Consider the following 6,000-nt stretch of genomic DNA (forward strand, 5'->3'; position numbering starts at 1 on the left):
TCAAAACCTTTCATTGTGCATTCATTTTGTTTGTAGACATCTTTCACCACACAACAATTGATCCCAAATACAAGTTCACTGTGAAATATAATGAGTACATTGGTTTAATCACCAGAACACAACATAATGATATCTTCTCAATTTAGTTATTTTAACAGCCAGTTAAAATCCAATAACAAAAAATGTAAGATACATGGTTCAAAATTGCCCTTTGAATGTAGTATGCTACAGTGCTGTAAATTACAGTACATTTCACTGTTTTCACATTAGGAAATACACTTGCACTACCAATAAAAATTGACTGAACATCACATTTCCATAATGTCTATGCCATGTGTGATCAAAGGTGTGATAACTGAAGACTTCTTACACAATATAATCTAATGAAATAAATTAAAGAAACATAACGTTTAGCAGGCACTAGTTTGCATCAAGCCTGTCTTGAGCATTTGGCCATAGGTTCTCATCGAAATCGCAGTAAATATATTCATTGTAAGTGCCTACCTGGGTCTTAGTGAGAAGGCTGTTTAGGCTGGTCTAATTACCTGGTCTAAAAGCAGCACACACAGTCACTTGTGTATTGTAGTGGTCCTTACGTGGCTCAGTTCATAAGAGCATGGCTCTAGCAACACCAGAGTTGTGGGTTCGATTCCCACTGGGGTCACATACCCTAATGTGTGGACTGTTGTGACTTTGGATAAAAGCGTCTTCTACGTAAATGGCATATATTACGGTATTTCAGTACTGTAGTGGCCATTGCAATTTTAGTAAAGCAGTGTGAAGTGTGTAGTTCTCAAAATCTGTAGTAGACAAACCAGTTTACATGTAAAATCTATAGGTTTACCAAATGTTTAGGTGATCATCAATTAAGAGACGTTGGATTAAGTAATAGTAAAATGTATTTTAATAAAAGAGAAGAGAATCATATCAAAAGTAATGTGAGCATTGCATTGTGAAAGGCAATTACATTATATGAATATGTATTGCAATGTGAAACGTATTTCTAGATGAAACACTGATTACATTTGGAGAAAAAGTGACTCTATGATTTTGTGTTATACTTAGCCAATATAAAATGTGCTTAAAGTTTTGAAACAACTGCCTTTTTGATTATCTGTTTTGAGTTTTGTACTAAGAGTTGTGAAAATGTACCACATACTTGTGAAAATTGCACCAAAGCGAAAAAACAGACAAAAAAAAACAACGGTATTACAGCAGAGTAAATATTGTTCCTTGTTTGTCCACAGGATGGCAGCAGAGTAACAGGAATGTGTGGGGGTTACTGTGGGAAATGCACTCCGTCCTCCGGCTCCTACCTGCTCATCACAGTGGCCTAAATCTACAGTGTTTAACCAGGTGTGTATAATACTAACTATTCTTTAGAAATAGATCCTGTTTTATAGCTTCAGTCTATTATTATATGTACCACCATTCTCCTCCTCCTCCTAAACATGTCACCTGTATTCTGTTTGTATAGTATAGTAAAGTATGTGGTTTTGGCATCCCTTTCTCTCTTCACAGATCTCTTCAAGCCAATATGTCCAACCTCTTAGTGGTGCTACAGTAATCGGGATTCCATCCTCCAAATGACCTCTATTCCCTCCTATGTGTAAATATGTCAATAGAACAGGTGTAAGTACTGTACATAACATGGTAAATGACTTATTTATTATACTATATACTCAACATTTATTTTTGTATTGTAAGATAATTTAAGGATTGTGTTTTCTTTCTCTGCAACAAACACCATGGACATCTATTCACATTGCATTAACTAGAACATAAAAATGTGCCTTAGAAATATGTATCATATTCAGTAGTTGCTTGGGTTTCTTGCATTGTTGTTTCTCTCATATTGTGGCAGTGTTACAGCCTGGCTCTTCTATGTCTAATGAGGCAGAAGGAGACTGTCAGTTTTGCTTCACGTTTGGGTGTACGGATGTACACACTGTATGTACCTCCTCTTTTACACTCTTAGCTGTGTTACAGTCTCTGCATCCTTCAGCCCTGTTTTTCTTATGCTGTGTGGTGTCACTATCCAAGTTTGTTCAGTGCCTGAGTGTTTATCGACCAGTGTAGTAAGTGCAATTGTATGTTCCTACCTGGGTCTTAGTGTGAAGGCTGTTTAGGCTGGTCTAATTACCTGGTCTAAAAGCAGCACACACAGTCACCAGCAGTGGGCTGGTACATTAGTCAGGTGCTTTTGCTCTCTAAGGCAGATGGGAGAGACAGCATGCACAGCTCTGGTACAGAGGCGGTGTAGTGAACTGTAGCGCAGCGCACTGTACAGGTCGATCTGGGACAGCCAGGGGGAGAGCTGGTGCAGAGGCTAACACAGGCAGCTGCTGCAGAGGCAGACCCAGCCAGGTGTTACTACCACAGAGATGGGCCATATGCAGAGAGGAATGACAGCGAGTGCTTTAAAGAATTCAGTAGCAGGTGTTCAAGAATTCAGTAGCAGGTGTTCAAGAATTCAGTAGCAGGTGTTCAAGAATTCAGTAGCAGGAAAATTGAAAGGTTAGAGAGACAGAGACAGACAGAGAGAGAGAGAGAGAGAGAGAGAGAGAGAGAGAGAGAGAGAGAGAGAGAGAGAGAGAGTGCCTTGGTGGGGCCATTGCATACTTAATTGTAGAATATTTTTGCTGAGAGAGAAAAGAGTGAATGACATGAAAGTAGTAATGCAGAACCTTAACGTTTCCTACTTTTCAGTGGAAATCCAAGGTGTCACCCACCCAGAGGGAATGTGTCAGGGGAATAGACAGTGGAGTGCCCCCTGGGGGCTTTAAGGCCAGACCAGAGCAGAGACACAGCTAGAGGAGGAGAGGGAGGAGAGGCCCGCAGGCTAATAGATCCAGAGAGATGTGCTTCAAAGCATTAGAAAGACTCACCTTTTGCTTTGTTTGTTCTGGATCTCTCAGGTGTTGTGACAGGGAATAGCTGTTATTCCTTAGTTTTTAGAGAGAGGCCGTATTCCCATGGCTATAACTACATGAATCAAGCAGAGTTTACCTCAGGCCTACAACAACACCACTGCTCCATAGAGATTGGTTGATGCCTTAAAGGTCTAGGTGTCCAAATTCTGCCTCTAAGAACTGCTTACTGTACTGTACCTCCACTCAAACAACTTAGCTTTTTTCTCAGCCTTTATCTTATTGCCTTTCAACAGTCAGTCCATCATTTTTTTGCGTATGATGTAAGTGTTTTGACAAAATCAGGGTACTTTCTGTTTGAATGTGTGTTTTCTTTACCGTATATACTGTATGCAACCCTTCATTTGACTTTTATAGAAAATGAATGACAAAAAATAAGAAAAACAATAATAATCTGTATGATTCTTTTGTCATGATAAGATACTTATCCCATAATGAATAATGTAAGTGGCGGTGATGCTATGAGGAAGTATATCACCTTACTGTACACGTGAGGACATTCTCGTGTGTATTTATTTGTTTGACAGGGTTTGTGGGGTGGATGGACATTGGTACCTTAGATAGATTCAGAGGACAAAGCTATATTTGCTACATTTGCCTTTTTATAAATGATGCCTTGAGAATATCAGCAGGATATTTTCATGACGGTGCAACTCTTACTTTGTCATGGTTCCAGCCAACCTTCAGCTCAAAGGGAATTCCACCTCCATTATAGCCGATAGCCATTCTGAAATTATTTTTTGAATCATATTAGTTTAGATTAAATTAAATTAAAATGTTCAATGTTAATGTTAAATATTTTATTGTCCAAATCCTCCAGTGAGAAGGGATTGAAGCTTTAGTCTGATTGTGAATATCTGATGATCGAGATTGTATATGTATTCTCAGGTGTTAAAATAAAGGGATTATTTGAACATTATTATATGCAGTATATTTATGTACCAATTTATATATCTTATTCTACATTTCCCTCATTGTTGACCTTTTGATGTCTATGTATTTTTTTCATTTTTTTCTATTTTTAAATTATCTTAACAAGTATTATAATAAGAAATCATACATGCTTTGTGTAATATGCAAGTACTTATTGTACGTTTGAATCATAAATGATTATGAATTATAATGCAATTGTGACCTAAATAAATCATACCTCTTTATATGCTCCAGGCAAGCCATTTCTCCCAGCAAATGTTAATATGTATATGTCATGCCTGCATAATATGTCAAATAATTAGTTATATGATATGAAATGTCTGATTAATGAATGAGATGAGATAAGGGATGGATAAGAGGAAATAAAGTCACTGACACAGCTCATCCATGCATATGAGCACATCTTATGCTAATACATCATTTTCATACGCAAACCTGACCTTGATGTAACACACTATGATGCCTGTTATGTTCCAACTATGAGAGGACATAAAGCTCTCATTGCTTTCATTACTGTCACTTTATCATTATTGCACTTTCCCACCATACCATAAAGGACTGATTTACGCTGTGCAGATGTTTTTGTGGATCTAACCCCCTCCCCCCCACACTCTTTATTGTTTCACTTCCTGTCTTTGGTTTGTCTATGAGGGTCTCAACACTCACCTGGTCCTCCAGGTGTAATTACTGGTTGGTAGGTTTCTCTAAAATGTGCAGTACTGTGACCATGGTCTAGTCCATCCTGTACTTTTGACTTCCTGTCATGGGAATACAAAGCCAATGTTATGACTGTGGGGCGCCATGAATATGCATTAAAATAAGTAGTGTGCTGAGGCTCCAGCTAGTTTGTACAAGCCCTTTAATCTATATTACATTTTTGTGCCAACTCTCAGGTGTATTGTAGGGAGCTAGCGGAATTATTTTAGCAATGACTGTTAGTTGTCAACAGATCCAGGGGGCTCTATTAAACTCAAGAATGTTTCTACAATAGCATAAGTGAGGAGCGAGAGAGACAAAGAGAAAGAAAGAGGGAGAGTGTTTTCATTCTACCAAGCCGAAGGATCTGACAGTGCCATGCCAGAATACCTTATGTTTCAAAAGTGCTGTTCCTGGAAATGACATGACATATTTTGATGCTCACAAGGAAATTATTATTGGTAAGTACAGTAGATATTGCACTGTATACCCTCAATGTAATAAGGTTGGTCTTGCCCCTCAGAAAAATTATAACAGAATGAAACCATTAGTGTCTAGACAGTTTGTGTTGTACCCCTACAGTAGGTATGTTGGGGATCTAACATACAAGGACAGTTCACTTACCATGTTAGGATTTTATCTTTATAAAACCACTGGTGTTTGGCAGAGTATCCCTCATCACAGAGATAACATCAAATATACTGTGGCTGCCAACATCGACCAGATGTATGGAAATTCCCCCAGATCTCAGGTTAAATTACACAGCCCACTAAATCTAATGTTTTCCAATGTAAGAGGTAGGTCCTCTGTAATATGTCATGGTCATTGGTTCAGCACTAATCAGATGCCAGAAAAACAGATCTTTACATATTTATTATTGTATTTTTTATTTGACCTTTATTTAACCAGGTAAGCCAGTTGAGAACAAGTTCTCATTTACAACTGCGACCTGGCCAAGATAAAGCAAAGCAGTGCGATAAAAACAACAACACAGAGTTACATATGGGGTAAACAAAACATAAAGTCAAAAATACAACAGAAAATATATATACAGTGTGTGCAAATGTAGTAAGTTATGGAGGTAAGGCAATAAATAGGCCATAGTGCAAAATAGTTACAATTTCGTATTAACACTGGAATGATAGATATGCAAAAGATGATGTGCAATTAGAGATACTGGGGTGCAAATTAGCAAAATAAATAACAATATGGGGATGAGGTAGTTGGGTGGGCTAATTTCAGAATGGCTGTGTACAGGTGCAGTGATCTGTAAGCTGCTCTGACAACTGACGCTTAAAGTTAGTGAGGGAGATAAGAGACTCCAGCTTCAGAGATTTTTGCAGTTCGTTCCAGTCATTGGCAGCAGAGAACTGGAAGGAATGGCGGCCAAAGGAGGTGTTGGCTTTGGGGATGATCAGTGAGATATACCTGCTGGAGCGCA

General features: G+C 38.3%; 1 protein-coding gene across 1 annotated transcript in view; it reads left to right on the top strand.

The window, feature by feature from the left end:
* The window catches only part of LOC311133966 (A disintegrin and metalloproteinase with thrombospondin motifs 9-like), a 75,016-nt gene extending 71,172 nt beyond the window's left edge, over positions 1–3,844 (top strand). The window contains exons 32-33 of the mRNA XM_084167594.1: positions 1,248–1,356; positions 1,522–3,844. Coding sequence (XP_084023720.1) covers positions 1,248–1,337 — 90 coding nt within the window. The 3' untranslated portion in view covers positions 1,338–1,356; positions 1,522–3,844. The remainder of the gene's footprint in view (positions 1–1,247; positions 1,357–1,521) is intronic.
* Positions 3,845–6,000: the final 2,156 nt, after the last annotated feature.

This window comes from Coregonus lavaretus (assembly GCF_964263955.1).
Source record: "Coregonus lavaretus genome assembly, chromosome: 8".
In the NCBI taxonomy this organism is placed as follows: domain Eukaryota; kingdom Metazoa; phylum Chordata; class Actinopteri; order Salmoniformes; family Salmonidae; genus Coregonus; species Coregonus lavaretus.